The sequence below is a fragment of the Schistocerca gregaria genome, chromosome 9 (assembly GCF_023897955.1).
Source record: "Schistocerca gregaria isolate iqSchGreg1 chromosome 9, iqSchGreg1.2, whole genome shotgun sequence".
NCBI classification, from domain to species: domain Eukaryota; kingdom Metazoa; phylum Arthropoda; class Insecta; order Orthoptera; family Acrididae; genus Schistocerca; species Schistocerca gregaria.
The window spans coordinates 170716453-170733067 of record NC_064928.1 but is presented as its reverse complement, the minus strand read 5'-3'; the positions used below and the strand labels follow the sequence as shown (position 1 = coordinate 170733067).

The following is a 16615-nucleotide window of genomic DNA, read 5'->3' as shown; positions in this document are numbered from 1 at the left end:
GATGTTAGAGAGCGTTGTGCTTTATGGAGCAGACTCCTGGAGAACTAATCACAAACATATCAATACGCTGAAAGCATAAGATACAGACTTTCGGGAAAAGATCAGCAACAATTTAAAGAAAAGAAAAACTAAGGAACAATGACGTATCCAAGGTAATGTAAGTGAAAGAAAGAATTTGTGATGTGTTGGACAGAAGGAAATTGCAGTGGAACGGCCATGTAAGAAGAATGGAGGAAACGGAAATACCAGAACTTTTATGGGGTGGGAAAATGAAGGAAGAAGAAGAAGAGAACAGCCCACGAGTATCTGGCTCGATAATGAGAAAACTCGATGCAGGTTCAAAACGGTTCAAATGGCTCTGAGCACTATGGGACTTAACATCTGTGGTCATCAGGCCCCTAGAACTTAGAACTACTTAAACCTAAATAACCTAAGGACATCACACACACCCATGCCCGAGGCAGGATTCGAACCTACGACCGTAGCAGCAGCGCGGTTCCGGACTGAAACGCCTAGAACTGTTCGGCCACAGCGGCTGGCCCTTGATGCAGAAAGATCGATGTACATGAGGGAACATCTTGAAGGTACAATGTTGACTACTTGTATGGTAATGTGTTAAAATTTCGGAGCTATTTTTACGCTGGAGAAAAAAATATCTCTACTGAAAAAATATGAATTAATAAAAAAAAATGAGTCAAACTGTAAAAATGTGTCATACATGTAAAATATTTACTGAAGCTTTACTGGCGATGATTTGTCAACAAAGCTAACCCGCGTCTGGTACAACGAATTTCTTAAATTGTACCACGCTTGAGAGAAAGGAAAAAAAATGCTATTTAGGGCTTGCTGGAGTAGGTGACCAACCAGACAAACGTATTAACTTATACGACGTTTGAATGGCTGAAAGTTTACGATATTCGCCACGTCTCGAGAAACACAGATTTTCTGGGTACGAGAGCAGTGCTGGACTTACGTCTAAAGCTGAGTCAGACAGTCCGACATGTACTGACAAAGCTACGTGACCAAGTGCTCTGGCCGATCGTATGGGAAGGCGCTCCCTCGGCGTAGCAGGGATTTCACGTGCCGCTAGATCGCCATACTGCAACTTGGATCTATGGCAAGACCAGGGATCAACTCATGGTGCAGTCTGTCTCTTATGTAGGAAGGTAGCTTTCTGTACTTCGTTAGACGCCATTAACTGGTGTGTGTCAGAATGCGTGCAGTGTACCGCAAACTATGTTTCCTTCCACTATGTGCCCTTGTGTTCTGGACTTAGTTTTTCCTGTACTTCGACGCACCGAAACAAAGCACTTACAAATCGCAGTAAATCAGCTTCCGTATGCCGCTAACATGGCATTTATAGTGATGAAACATATAAACAACCAACTCGCTCTCCAGCGTTGTTTCTTCAGTTCACAATCCTATTTTGGAAATGGGGAGGCGTGAGAACTTCTGCAGTGTTTTACTAGGACCAGTGTAGCCATGGAATGGAACATATTGTGCCTCCCTCACCTTGGAATTGCTCGTGAGCAGTCTCTGCGGTGTAGTTCTAGGTATATGAGTAGTTTGGTACTAAATGAAGGGAGTAGAAGTACTTGCTACGACCAGACACCGTGGCCAGGAAATAGGAGAGTGAAGCCACTGTGAGCTGACATACAACTTACGGTACTTTGATACGGCATGTGTAAAGTGAAATAAATTTTAACTTCTTTCCTGTGAGAATATACAGTAAAACTTTGGTGAAAAGATGATGATGTTTAGCTTGTGGGGCGCTCAACTGCGAGGTCATCAGCGCCCGTACAAAGTCACAATTTTTACACAATCCAATCTAGCCACTGTCAAGAATGATGATGATGAAGTGATGAGGACAACACAAACACCCAGTCCTCGGGCAGAGAAAATCCCCAACCCGGCCGGAAATCGAACCCGGGACCCCGTGATCTGTGGACTTGGTGACAGGGGCACGTTTTTGATCTTGTTTAGTGCTCTATTGGAAAAACCTTGACACTAGACGTTGTTTCACGTTCATATCTGTTAACATAAGAGATTAGCGAACACGACAGTGCTTCACGAATGCTAAATAAGTGCGGGAATTGGATAAACGTACTAATCCCTTTCTTCTTACTCTCCTGCCTCTCTCTTTGTCCGTCTCCTCCTGCTCCATTGTCTATTCCCTCTCTACCTGTACATTTCCTCCTCCTCACTCCTTCTATCTTCTCCTGCCCCATCTCTATGTCCATTTCTTGCCATCTTCCTCTCTGTCCATCTCCTCTTCAACCCTCTCTCTGACCTCGATCCTTATGTATTGTTATTGCAAATGAACCTTGATTGGGAATTCGAGTCGCTTAAAATAACTGAGAATACCTGTGGGTATCGTTGGTGTACAGGGTACGACAGAGACATCTCCAGCAGCTGGATTTGTCCGGATGGTAGCTTCAGTGACAGTACTTCGCACATTTTTAATCTGCCAACGGGTAGCATTACAAAGTTACGCGTAAATGAAACATCCTGTTTTCTGTTAAAACCGAGGATGGAAGTAAGTTTTGCAAAGAATTTTTGTGTAAAATTATATTAAAGAGAGAGAGGTGCAATTTGTGTAATTGTTGAAATACCATGCTATCGTAGTTAAAACTGACTGCTTGAAACCACGCACTTTCACAGCACGTCGCAGAATTTTCCGCCGTGCGCTAGGGCTTAGCAGAAGACCCATACCTTGTTGCTTAGAAAAATTAGCTTATGTACGTCTGAGTGTTTACTAGAATATCGTGTAAAAATTTGAAGTAAATCGGAGAAGAATTTTTTGAGGATTTTGCTAAAGACGCTTTCCCTTTATTTGTTATACGTATGTTTATATAGCACAGCAAAATTAAGGGTTGGGGATTTTCTTTGGCTGGGGACTTGGTGTCTGTGTTGTCCTCATCACTTCATCATCATTCGTGAAAGTGGCGACATTGGGCTGAGTAAAGGCTGGGGCACTGTACGGGCGCTGATAACCGCGCAGTTGAGCACCCCACGAACCAAACATCATCGTCACCAAAATGAACCAAATATGTAAAATATGTAGCCAATGTCCAATCGCGTGTTTATTAGAGTGTTGTGCAAAAAGCTGAAATAAATCAGTCGAGCATTTTCCGACATTTTTTATAACAACGACGCGTCGTTAAATACTTCAAATTTTTACATGATATTCTTATAAACGCTCGGATGGACACACACACACAAACGCGCGCACACACCTACACACACACACACACACACACACACACACATATATATATATATATATATATATATATATATATATATATATATATATATATATATGTGTGTGTGTGTGTGTGTGTGTGTGTGCATCCATCCGAACGTTTATAAGAGTGCTGTGCAAAAATTAAAAATTTGCAGTACATCTGTCAAGAGCTTTTCGACATTTTTGCTAACGTTTCTCCTTTGTATTATGTAGCCCATGTCCGTCCGAATGTTTATGTGAGCAGAGCATCGTACAAAAATTGGAAGTAAATGGTTGAAAACATTTTTGAGAGTTTTGGTAACAACATTAAACAACAAGTTGTCTTCGGATAATAGCAACATATAGATGTAAAAAGTACGAAATGTTTTATTGTATTTCATGGTTAACCTCCTGGGCAGAATTAGCAAAATTACACCACCTAACCAGACTGGCACCCACAACAACAACAAGAGCATCGCACCTACAGCTAAAGTGATCAGACGACATGATATATAATTATTTGACGGGTGCCTGACGACACCAGCGCTCTGGCGAAACGCGATACTCCGCACCTCATGGGTGGTACTGACAATAAAGCGTGCATTAATCGGAAAAATGTGTAGTTTACAAAATTAGGTGCTCGAAGAACTCTTTCATATCTAGGTGATGCGGTTAAACATAAATAAATCATGAATAGCTGTTGACGTCGGTGAGTGAAACGTGAATTCAGGAGATAAGAGGTCACACTTTTTCGTAGTTTTTATAACAGTTTACTTAATTCTTCTATAGGTTTCAAGATATTACGCTGATGTGATGCGAGACTATAAAGCGAAACTTAGGCCGTAAAAATGAATAGTTAGTGAAGCATGTGCCTGCGAAGCATGTTTTTTCCTGTTAAGCGAAGCGAGTTTTTTTGAGCATGAGTACATTCGTCAATATAATAAGCTTTGCGTTATGTACATATAGTAAACATATTTAACAGAGGCGTTAATAGATTCACCGATTCTATACGGAACATTAATTGTGTGGTATGAGATACACAACTGCGAGTGACTCCTTTAAGAGAAGGCTGCTATGGTTGAAGAACAGTCTACATTTCGGTTTGTGGCAGTTATTGGTGACTATACATGGGGTCTCTGTAACTGCAGGTGAAACAACAATGATTCAGATGTAGGATAGGAATCAGAATGCACGTGTAAAAGTTGCGATGAAATCAGGAAGTACACCACGACACCTTCATCTCTTTAAAATGTCAACCAAGCCTCTATCCTCTAAAGGAATGTGCGCATCCAATTGAATACAGTGACACAAATGGAGAACGGGAGTGACTTAAAACAGTAAAATTCATTATCTATCGTAACGCCAGACAGCCGAAAATCGTGATTTTTAAAGCTCATCATTGTTGCCTTCAACTGTCAAACTATTTATTTACAAAATTCTCTCCTGTCATTTTGGCCGAGTGGTCGTTATCATGTGGATTACTCCAAAAACTGTGCTGTAACGCGTATCAAAACTTTATAAACATTATCTGAGCTATATGTATGTTACCATCACGCAGAGCTAATGGCCGCACAGCCGTGCAATTTTTGTGAGTAAATAGTTTCACAGAGAAAGCTAACTGAAAAAGTTTGAAGCTACTGTAAACCCCCAGCGACGAAAAAATTAACAGAAAATCTTAAGACAGACGCTGTACAACTTTTAATCACAAAGTAGTTATTAAGTACCGGTAAACCTATAAAACTGAAAAGTTAATTTGTGTGACTGCGTGGCCACATATTTACGAGAATGTTGAACAAGGTTCACCTGCAGATAAAATTTATGTATGACCGCTTGATCTATTTCTGTCGTGTTATTCAGTTTTCCAAACCACAAAGCTCGTCTTATAGCACTCATTAAGTTCCTATGTGGTGTCGAATGATTATGTAGATTAGCATTTTTCTACCGCTAGGGATGAACAACGAATAAAAATACAGTCGTATTTATTTTGTCACTACAGTCTCGTGGAACTTTTTAAAAATAACATCACGTTCACCGTCGATCGTAGTATTTATTATAATTTAAGCGATTGCAATTTCGACTTTTAAGAAATTTTGAAGTGGTGAATGTGGTGAAAACACAGCAGTTGTCAACGGTTTCGTTTTCTCGCTAATGTCGACAACCGTCGTGTTTTCAGCATCTAAAGTACTTGAAAAAGACTTAAAACTCGAAACTGCAACAGTCCAAATTATTATAAATAGTACTGTCGATGTCGAATATGATGTCTTTTAAAAAAGATTAAACAGGTTGTACTAGAAAGTTAAACGGAAGAATTTCGTCCCTATAAATATTACAGTATGTGATAAATCGGTAATTTTGCTGCTCCTCATAACGCCAAATTCGACGTTTTCTCGGAACACATCGTCTTGGGCACACTTTGAGACGATGCTACGGCAGTAAAATTTTTTAAAAGACAGAGAGAGAGACAGGATAAATAGCAGCATAAAATCTATATCGCAGTGCTGGCTGTCCCTTTTTTTCCTATCAAGAAAGAAGAAAAAATAAAATAAAAAAGGAACTAGCGACACCTAAGCTGTGACTTGACGCGAACGGGAGAAATGTCCTTGCATTTATCGGTTCAAAGCTTTAAGCACATTCCAGATTTCAACCAGAAATTTTTAAGACGCCTGTGTACAGCATTTACAAAATTTGTGGAACTGAATCTGCGTTGGCGCATGCTTTTGTCTGCATAGTAAATGTTACATGCGTCAAACGCGACACTTTCATATGCAAAATCGACTGTCAAGACAAAACCCTCATTCAGATATGATAAACGGTTATTAAGACAACGACAAAAATTGTTTTTGTGGCTGAACAATCAAAACTTCGCGTGGATTCAAAAATAACGTCACAACTCCTGCTTTTGTCAGTTACTGATTGCACCATACTTTACTATGAACTACTGGAAAAAAACTACGACCAGGCACACGTTTTTGAATGAAAAATTTATTTCAACGTAACTAGTTTCCGATCTAGGCGCACCGTCAAACGGTAGCGAGGACCTTTCGTATAGTTTCAAAAAATGAGGCCAGATGCAATTTTTTCTTCAGTGGCATTTACGAAAACTTCGGCTGTGATCTCAAAACATCATTGGTTAAAGAAACACTTCATCAAGTATTTCGTAAAGAAAGAAAGATTGATAAAGTTTGATGTAGATAACTCTGAGACTTGGCTCCATCCAAGACTACTTTCATCCACGATTTGGTATTTTTAACCAGAATCATAAATTGTATCTCATAGACGTTCAGCGACCAATATTGTAGGACAAAATCCTATATAAATGTAGTGTATAATAGCGTAAATTTTATCGTTTATTTTTCCGTCTCAGCTGCTCATTTACGTTTTCTGTGAAGATTAGTTTTGATCAAAGATGACCATATTCGGTTCTATGCAGTTGAATAAGCACCTAGAAATGTTCACTTGGAATCACACATAAGAACAGAGCGATGTAGGTGATTGTGTAGTTAAGCATGAACCCCGTCGTATACATGTGGAACCGCACATAAGAATGAATGATATTCTGTGTGTAGTTCTATATGGAAACGACTGGTTGCTTATGCAACTTACATAGCTCGGAAGATGGCGAATGCAACGTTTGCTGTTACCAGTCACAGAATGTTTATTTCCACAATGCGTGTCGGAGGTTTCCACAAGTATCATCAGGTGGATTTATGTGTATTAATACGAGAAATACTGTGTTGTATTATGACTCGGGGAACCTTTGCCACTGTCTAGTAGAAGAAGTGACAGAAATTGTACCTGGTAAAAATAAAGTTGTTAGTCATTTTTGCATGGTTTAGCTCTACATACCTTCCGTGGTTGCTAAGAAAAGCTAGAGAGAAATTCCGCCTTACGTAAGACGCCGTTTTACGGTTTTCTAATTACCAGAGTTATTACGTTCTGTCTTCAGTAGAAGATTTTTTTCTATCAGAAAAATAGCTATGTTAACCTCCTGTGTAGGTTATATAAATATTTGGTTAGCAGGTATTTACACGTGCAAAGGAGCGATAATTAGGTGTCAACATTTCACGTTAGTTTATATATGAGTTACAGCTAAAGAAACGTCAAGAGTTAAGGAATTATATGTTCTGCACTTGCGCTTCGCTGAAAGATGTCTAACCTAAATCTTTCAGAATAACGAAAGTAAAGAACGTGCCTCAACTCAATGGCTTGCTTCTTTAGCAGTGTACCACATACTAATTCAACATATTTGCCATGCAATAATTACAATCGCTTCTGTGTACTTATAAGTGCTCCTTAGGCAAAAATTCCTACAACCTGCATAAGAGGTTAACATGTAATAATTTTTCCAGAAAGAAAATTAAGAAAGTCCCACTAAAATGCACATAAAGTTCTGAAACATGCTCGCGTAGTAACAAAACTATAAAATTTAGTCTTGTATAAGGCAGAATTTCTCTCCTGTAAACGTTATTTCATTCTATGTCAGTAACAGTTACGGTCACGCGTAACGGAAAGTGTATACGTCTGAAGTTGATCTGCAGACGATCAGCTTCTACAGGAATTAGCCGTACCAAAAACAAGAAATGAGCAGTGGCAAAATAAATGATACATTTTAAATATCAGGGCCGTCGGTGTATCTCTCGGGACGATTGCTTCTGCAAAAGCAAAAACATATAATGTTCGCAGACATCCTCGTGTTGCAGGTTAAACTTTTTCCGTAATTTAGGCACAAGATATCTACATAGTAATGTGCATACAATTATTCATTGAAGACTTGTCCACTATCTAACGTGCGTTTTCTGAATTGGAGTTTCAGTTTTGATGACGAAAAGTGGGGAAAAATATGGAGACGGTTGTTTAAATATGACGCGAAGGTAAATACTAGGTTACGCTACAGGTCAGCCTGTAACCACAACCTTTATTTGACATTCATATTCGTTGGAATCGTCAACTCACTCCAGATTGCCACCTTGCAATATAACCTAGATCTCGCGCAACCACAACCGGGACTTCATTTGGTGTCAAATATCATGCACTAGTTTCTGTGCGAGGTATGTACATAATGTGCGTTAAGGTACTCATCGAAGACTTGTTCAGTGCGTAATAGACTATGTATTTTCTTAACTGATATTAGTTTTACGCTTGATGACGAGCAGTGTATCGCAAAGTGTGTTTAAATATGGCGCGAATATGTATTGAGTTAGGCTGGAGGCCCATCTTTGACCACAGCTTTTAGTTTACATACACATTCGTTGGCTACGCCGACTGTTGTCTAACTACCACCTTCTAAAGTAACGTAGACATCGCACTACTCTACAGATTCAGCCACAGCACAGATTTCTGGTGGAGTCAAGCATGATATTTTACCGCAGGCGTGGGTGGCCCTCGGGCTTGAATGACACACTTAGTTAAGCTCACAGGTCGCCTGTTTACGCGAAAGCAGCGTTCCAGCCCCTTAATTCAAAACTCTAGCATCCGTGAGGTCAATGTGTATGGGATAACGCAGCGATATGAATGGGTTTCCATTCCCGACACGCCACGCCAGAAAATTATGCCATAACACAAGCGTTTTTGAGAGTACCTTCATTTTGCGTTCACTCGGAATTACTTCCGCAGGCCGATTTAAAACAGGTGGAGGGCGGGACGAGGCCAATTGCCCTCCCGTGCTCTAGGCGATACAGCGGTAGCAATGAGTAGGTAAGGAGGCGGAGACACTGACCTGACGCGGCAGCGAGCCCGGAGGCGGAGACGGGGGTGGCGGCGGCGGGCCCCGCGTGGGCGGGCGGCTGGTGCTGCGCGTGCTGGTGCTGCGCCAGCTGCTGGTGGTGCTGTTGGTGCTGGTGGTGTTGGTGCTGGTGCTGGTGGTGGTGCACCGACATGGCGGCGGCTGCGGCCACGTTGTGCGGCAGGAAGGCGGCCGCCGCCACGTTGAAGTACGCCATGCGGGACGCCAGGTGGTGAGCGTGGCCCGCGTACTGGTACGGCCCCGTGGCGGAGGCGGACGCCGCCCCCGGGGGCGGCAGCTGGCCCGGGGGCGGCAGGGGGCCCGGCGGCGGGCCGCCCCCGTACCGCGGGGCGCTCGCGGGGGCCGCGGAGTCGTCGCTGAGCCCCAGCAGCTCCTGGATGGCGAACGGCGACCGCTGCGGCGGCATGTTGGAGGCGGAGGACGCCGCCCCCGACGAGGACGCCGCCCCCGAGGAGGAGGAGGCCGCGCGGCCGCCCCCGGCGCCGGCGGGCGCGACGCCGTTCATGCGGCCGCCATAGCCCGCGAAGCCGGCGCCGCCCCCGACGCCGACGCCGCCTCCGCCGCCCCCGGCCGCGGCTAGCACGCCCGTCGTCACCGGCAGGGGAGAACTCCCGCGGACCAGCGCGTCCAACACTGCGCAGCCTCTAGCTCTCCCGTCTACTCCGCCTGCCTTTCTGCAGACCTCGGTGATGCTCAGTCCGAAACACTCGGCCACTGCCGGCAATTTCCGACTCACAAATACTCTCACCAGTGTCTCCGACAGTCCAGTTCCGCAGTCCAACAACCCTCGATCCTTCCTTTGCTATCGAAACAGGGGAAACTTCTACAAAGCTCAATCACCAGATGACAGTCTCCCTCTTCACACTGTCCCTAATCTGCTTCGGTTCAACCTTGACTCTCCCGGTAACCGAAATTCGAACACAGAAAAATTTCCACAACAAATTACTCTCTGCACAGTCGCCCAATAGCAGCCTTCAGCTTTTCTTCACTACTGTCACTACCCTCTAGGTATCCTCGAAAATAATGCCTTTACTGAATTCGAACTGAGCACCAGTAGTCGTTGGAGTGCAACTCTCGTTGATCAGTTATTACTGTGGAACCACTCTAATTTTCTTACTAACGTTTCTATCCGATAAACTGTGCAACAAAATGTAAGCTGTGCAGAGGTCGTTTCCTCACCCAAAAATTTTTCTCTTCTCAGATCCTTGACACAACAAATCCGCTTTTGCAACAACAAGTAACAAATAACCCCAGTAATATTTGTTCTCCCAGCGGAACTGGCTTTTCCCTTTGCAGAGGAACTTCTGTATTAAATTTCACACGGAAATTTCGGTCGTTGTATTTTTAACACACATTTAGTCCAACACAGAGGTACAGACGATCGTTGTATTACACCGGACAATGTCAACTGTACGTTCTAAGCGGATTATGTCGTCTCTTACCTTTGTAGGCTAAAAAAACGACAGAACAGTTGATCCAGAAAGAACAAATGTTGCAAGTCTGAAGCTAAAAATATTATTGCACCACCCACTTCAGCCTACGGTTATAGATAAAAATGTAAATCGTTCGTTGAAATATTAACACAGATGATATTCGATGTACAGTTGACTGCAAGGTAAAGTTACAACATTCACAACAGATGCAAAAATCCAAGGATTGCAAACATTGCACGTAGTGGATGTTGTTCTTACATGTTATTTCGTATATTATTGCCTGTAAAATTGTTTCCGTGGACGTAGAAATTCACACGATTTTCGCTGCAGTATTTCGAAGGAGAAAAAGATTTTTCACTGTGTCTGTGGAGCATCACGTGTCTTTTTCACTCGTTTCAACACCGCGAAAGTATTTCTTCGCTTGGTCACACGCAATTCGCACATCTAGTCTACAAACACGTAGAAATTCGTTGTCTCACTGCGAGCAATTGTTCCCGCTCCACACAACTGCGGAAGTAACAGTTAAGATAAATCAAAAAATGTTTCGTTGACATTAGGTTCACGTCTCTCGTAGAACTGTTGTCGGTGTTCACAACTGAACTGCAGAGGTGAAGTGCAGCGCGAACGAGAGGTGAGTGCCGATGCGGTGTTTTCGTTGTTCTGGGCAGGCGAGACGCGACCATGTGCGGTGCAGAGAAGCGCAGAGTCCGGAGTTCGAGTCCCGCCGGCTGCGCGCTGTCGCTGCCTTCCGCTGAGCAGTGATCGCTCCTTCCCTGCCAACTCCCTTCGCGCGACTGGTCCACGCAGCCCCGCGCCGCCTGGTGAGACTGGTTCTGCTAGCTCCGCCCACTCTCCGCTGTCATCCCCACCACCGCCACCGACCGCCGCCGTCGCCGCCGCCGCGACTGCATTTACTCCTTGGCTCCTGTGTAGTGCTTTGCTGCTGCGACGGAGGGGGACGGCGCGCAACTTTACAGGGCCCGGTGTGGTGGGGGGATGAGAGAGCCGGGCGTGGCGCGGTGGGCGGGGCTCTCGATGCAGCGCGCCAGCCAATGGCGCGACGGCTGGGATGCGCTCGCCGCGGCCGGGCGGAGGGAAGACAACGGCACATCGGAGCAGCGGAGAGGCGACCGTGTGCCGTAGTACCAGTGGCGCCCGTCCGTCGAGCGGCGGCAGCACCGTCGGACTAGTGTTGTGACAAGCGTCCAAGCTCCCGATTGCGGTATCATCCTGTGGTGCTGTAAATACGTAACTCTGAAACGATATCTTCAGTTCCACCAAGTGGAAAAGCCGACAAAATAAAGATTTTTGAATGATATAAGAGATAAACGTAATACAATCATCTGTTCAGTCACTTTTTGCTTTCTCCCAGGACGTGTTTCGAAGGCGAAACCCCATCTTCAGGTGGAATAGTGCATTACTTCACATTTTTGTTTCCTGGGTGTAGCCTCTTGTCGGTTTTGAATTTCATTGCGCTACAGATAAGTTATAATCAGCTCTTATTAACGTAATGTGACACTATAATTACAAATTTTTAAAAATAATAACGCTACTTACAATATGTTCCGCCAGAAATTACTCCGATGTTCGTCATAGATACGCATTTTTATCTAGAGATGTCACACAAGCACGAAATAATAACAACATAAACAGTCCAGAGATTGTACAGTCTCTTGCACGTCAAAGAATATTCACAGGACTATATTTCTACACATGTACAATCTCTGTACTGTTTATGTTGTTATTTCTTGTTTCTGTGACATCTAAAGATGAAAATGAATATAATGAATATTTATAAAGAATCTCAACCTTCTTTGTGCTGGAGCATATTGTAAGTAGCGTTATTACTTTTTAAAATTTCTACTATTAGTGCCATATTATGTTAAGAGGAGCTGAATCTACCTCATTTGTAGCGAAATGCAACTTAAAACAGACAACTGACTACATCCAGGGACCAAAACTGTAATGTAATCCACTGATCTACATCCAGATGCGGGTGTGAGCCCTCGAAACGCATCTGCGACGAAAACTAAAAAGTCACTGACATCCATAATTGCTTCAATATAAGTTATCTTTTACTGTCATAAACAGGAGGTGACGGCAAACCGCAGTACAACGTGGGCGATATACGGTTGTGATATATCGATTACTAATTAAAAAAAGAAACATTACTCATTTTATAGATTCAAATGCCTTTTTCTTGCTGAAACAGTAATTGCGAATGTCCTTCTTCCAAGATGAGGAACGCGGTGGACAGAAAAATGAACGTAATGGATCGAGCGAGATTATTGGTGCTGCCACATTCCACAAAAGTAAACGTATATAAATATTTGTTTTATAAATTCAAATGTCTTTTACTTGGTGCACTATCTGCGTCTAATGTTATCTCAAGTGAAATTAAGGGAACGTTTTCTAAATGTTTTAAATGACTTAATATTCACCATCGACAGTACAATGTATTGCAATACCCACTACTGCAATTTCAATCTTAGATCATTTTCAAGTGGTTGCAGATGCTGAAAGCACAGCAGTCGTCAAATTTTAATAAAAGGAATAAAAAGTGACGTGACCTCTCTGGCTCGTTACACATACATCATCGGTATGTGACGGATGAAATAAAAACTCAGTTTCATGTGTCTTTAGCTATTCCATATGTCGCATGCTGAGAATGTGTATGGCGAAGGGTGACACAAACCACAAAGGCTTTGTTCCTTTTATTAATGTTCTCTACTTTGTGTCTTCAGCACCTGTGACCACGTGAAAATAATCTAAGGGTCTTATAATAAATTGTACCGCTGCTGACGCATATGAAGTCACTTTAAAAATTCCAAGAAACCACAACAAACAGGCCCAGCTACAATTGTGTTTTCTAAATGTTTGCCCATCTTGGAACTCAGGCTTGAGCTGGGGTACCAGCCCGGCGTTCAGCTAGAGGGATGTGGGAAACCGCCTAAAAACCACATCCAAGCCTACCGACACTGCGCCTCTCGTGGTTAATGCGCCGGACGGACCTATCCAGGCCCGGCACGCTCTCCCAATCCCGGCAGCGGCGTCCCAACGCGCGCTGTTTTCCGGGTGGTGTTTATTTCTTTTTGTGCAATATAATGTTTAATTTTTGACATGTTTGATCTGTTATACTAAAGACGCCTTCAGTGGATCTTGCTCTCTACCGCCAAAATCTCATTTCTTCTTACGTCGTTATAGGTCAACTAGAAAGAAAACTACTGAAAATTCTTTTTATACAAAGGTCAAAACACTTCCGGAAATTAAATACTGCAGCAAGGAAAAAGTGTTTAAATTTATAACCCGAATATGTATAGCGCATATAAAACCTACTTACTGTCGAAAATCGCCATACAAGCAAATATCTAGCGAACATTACGTTCGTTAGCTTGTCACCTTCGACGATAGCAGCCATTCGTAAATGTTGCTAACAATCTGATTAAATATGTGTTCCAGTTGCATTAAAACGTGTCGTGATAATGAATACGTTTTTTATTCAGTTGGCCGGCCGGGATGGCCGAGCGGTTCTAGGTGCTACAGTCTGGAACCGCGAGACCGCTACGGTCGCAAGTTCGAATCCTGCCTCGGGCATGGATGTGTGTGATGTCTATAGGTTAGTTAGGTTAAAGTAGTTCTAAGTTCTAGGGGACTGATGACCTCATAAGTTAAGTTCCATAGTGCTCAGAGCCATTTGAATTTTATTCAGTTGGAGCAGCTATTTAATCTAATACATTTTGTTAGTTACAGCTTCAGAGAACTTACGCAGAGCAGGGTAGTATACTGATCTTTATAACGACATTGAAAATATTTTTTCTGTTATGGTTCCGTGTGCATGGACTATTTTTGTATAGTCTGGGACAGGCTTATGGTGTGTTTCAAGTATTGCTGACGACATATTGCTTTTGGTAATTTTACATTTTTCGCGATGGGTGGTTCAACAAAATTTTTGGACCCAAAAAGCTGAATAATGTCAACACGCCTTTAATAAGTAGTCTAAGTATGCATTCTCAACACCCCTTTCTTTTTTTTATTTGAGTGATCAGTCATCTGATTGATTTGATGAGGCCCGCCACGAATTTCTCTCCTGTGCAAATCCTCTTCACCTCAGAGGAGCACCTGCAACCTACGTCCTAAATTATTTACTGGACGTATTCCAATTTCTGTCTTCCTCTTCAGCTCCCTATAGTACCGGAGAAGCTATTCCTTGATGTCTTAATGGATGCCCTACCACACTCTCCCTTCAGCTTGTCTGTTTTCCATCCGTTGCTTATCTTAACAGTCCACCTAATTTTCAACATTCTTCTGGGGCACCATATCTCATAAGCTTCGATTCCGGTTTCCACACACACTATGTTTCACTACCATACGATGCTGTGCTTCAAACGTACATTCTCAGAAGTGTCTTCCCCAGCTTAAGGCCTATGTTTGCTCCTGATACGCTTCTCGACTAGGAGTGTTCTTTTTGTCAGTGCTAGTCTGCTTTTTATGTCCTTCTTGCTCCGTCCATCATGAGTTATTTTGCTGCCTAGGTAGTAGAATTCCTCAACTTCATCTGCCTCGTGATAACCAATCCTGATGTTAAGTTTCTCGCTGTTCTCATTTTTGCTACTTCTCATTACTTTCGTCTTTCGTCGATTTACTCTCAATCTTTTTTCTGTACTCAATAGACTGTTCATTCCATACATCAGATCTTGTAATTCTTGTTTACTTTCAGTGAGGCTAGCCATTTCATCTTATCATTGATATCCTTTCACCTCGAGTTTTAATCCCACTGTTGAACCTTTCTTTTATTTCCGTCATTGCTTTTTCCATGAATAGATTGACTAGTAGGGGTGAAAGACTACATCTCTGTCTTACACACTTTTTAATCCGAGAACTTCGTTATTGTACTTTTATTCTTATCGTTCCCTCTTGGTTCTTGTACTATTGTATAGTACCCGTCTTTCCCTTTTTGCTGACACCTACTTCCTCAGAATTTATAACATCTTGCGCCATTTTACACTGTCGAACGCATTTTTCAGGTCGACAAATCCTACTAATATGTTTTTTTCATTTTAGCTTCCATTTTGAATCGGAACATCAGAGTTGCCTCTTTAGTGCCATTATGCTTCCTAGAGCAAACTTATTGTCACCCATACATCTTCAATTTTCTTTTCCATTCTTCTGTATATTATTCTTGTCAGCAACCTGGATATATGAGCTGTTACGCCGATTGTGCGATATTGCTCATAGTTATCGGATCTTGCAACCTACGGAACAGAGTGGATGATATTTTTCCGAAAGTCTGATGGTATATCGCCAGTTTCATACATTTTACAAATCAGAGTGAATAGTCGCTTTTTTGGCATTCCTTCCAATGATTTTACAAATTCCGATGGAATGTTCTCTACCCCTTCTGCCTTACCTGATCATAAGTCTTCTAAGGCTCTTTTAAATTTTGATTATAAAACTGGTTACCATAGCTCTTCCCTATCGACTCGTGTTTTTTCTTCTACCATATCATCAGACAAGTTCTTCCCCTCACGCAGACCTTCAACGAACTCTTCCACCTATTCACCCTCTCCGCTGCGTTTCAGTGGAATTCCTCAACGCCCAAAGTGTTGAAAATAGGCACATTTACGCAATTATTTTTTCAGTCATGCAGCTCAAGAGTACATCAATACCAAGACTAGACTCCTCAAACAAGGCTAATATCTAGATTGCTGTGCTAAACGGAACTTAATATGTATGACTTTACACATATTCTTTCAGTGTTTGCGCACGTTATTCACAAACTTTCCTACATATTTTTCATTGGAATTTGTTGAGTCCTCAAACTGACTAGATGCGCTAACGCATGTAGCATGTGGTCTGGGATTCTTAGAGAGTTTGCCAATTAAGATCTAGCTTAGCGAGTTATCTTTACCCCGTGCTTGCCCAGTCTTTTCAACAAAACCTAACATTGCATACTCATGACATTGCCCATCTGCGTAGCACATGGTTGTGCATCCTTAGAGGCCAGCCGTCACATGATACCAGCTTCAGCGTTTCTTGTTTCAGTCTATTATGCTACACAAGTACAGCACTCATCTATCTCATGGCACAATCGATGTATCCAATGTCAGTTTTTCCCCGTTTCATTGCGTTCATCATCAGCAGAACATCAACTCGAAGAAACAGAGCCACCAAGAAGTAAAATTTGCATGAAATAATAGACAAAGAAATTCAGCT

The 16615-nt window shown here is 42.5% G+C and overlaps 1 protein-coding gene across 1 annotated transcript in view; it reads right to left on the bottom strand.

The window, feature by feature from the left end:
* The window catches only part of LOC126291476 (homeobox protein unc-4-like), a 592581-nt gene extending 576198 nt beyond the window's left edge, over nucleotides 1-16383 (bottom strand). The window contains exons 1-3 of the mRNA XM_049984986.1: nucleotides 16311-16383; nucleotides 10966-11640; nucleotides 8943-9683 (exon numbers count right to left, since the gene is read on the bottom strand). Coding sequence (XP_049840943.1) covers nucleotides 8943-9683; nucleotides 10966-11640; nucleotides 16311-16383 — 1489 coding nt within the window. The remainder of the gene's footprint in view (nucleotides 1-8942; nucleotides 9684-10965; nucleotides 11641-16310) is intronic.
* Nucleotides 16384-16615: the final 232 nt, after the last annotated feature.